A 285-nucleotide genomic window follows, 5' to 3' on the forward strand; every position below is an offset into this window, starting at 1 on the left:
TCACGAGAGAACCCGAGGATCAAACAACACCCACGGACGCAAAATGTACTCACGGGATCTGAGGAGGATGACGGCCGAAAGGAGATGCAGTTCCGTAGAGTCGAGAGCGTACTGGCGGCACATCCTGAGGGCGGCCGCGACCTGCCCGTTGTCGTCTCTCTCCAACAGGTTCTGCGGATAGATCGGCGAGTGGATATGTAAGATGGATCCTCGGATTCACTTGAAATGGGGAAAGTGGGTTGGAAGTAGGAGAGATGTGATCATGAGACTTTCACAGATATGAAA

At 53.0% G+C, this 285-nt stretch overlaps 1 protein-coding gene across 1 annotated transcript in view; it reads right to left on the bottom strand.

Annotated features, from left to right (window-relative positions):
• Positions 1-285, bottom strand: part of LOC119591631 — a gene marked incomplete in the record, with an annotated part of 3,243 nt that overhangs the window by 1,416 nt on the left and 1,542 nt on the right. Inside the window, 1 exon segment of the mRNA XM_037940386.1 lies at positions 54-171. Coding sequence (XP_037796314.1) covers positions 54-171 — 118 coding nt within the window.

The sequence above is a fragment of the Penaeus monodon genome, chromosome 29 (genome assembly GCF_015228065.2).
Source record: "Penaeus monodon isolate SGIC_2016 chromosome 29, NSTDA_Pmon_1, whole genome shotgun sequence".
NCBI classification, from domain to species: Eukaryota; Metazoa; Arthropoda; class Malacostraca; order Decapoda; family Penaeidae; genus Penaeus; species Penaeus monodon.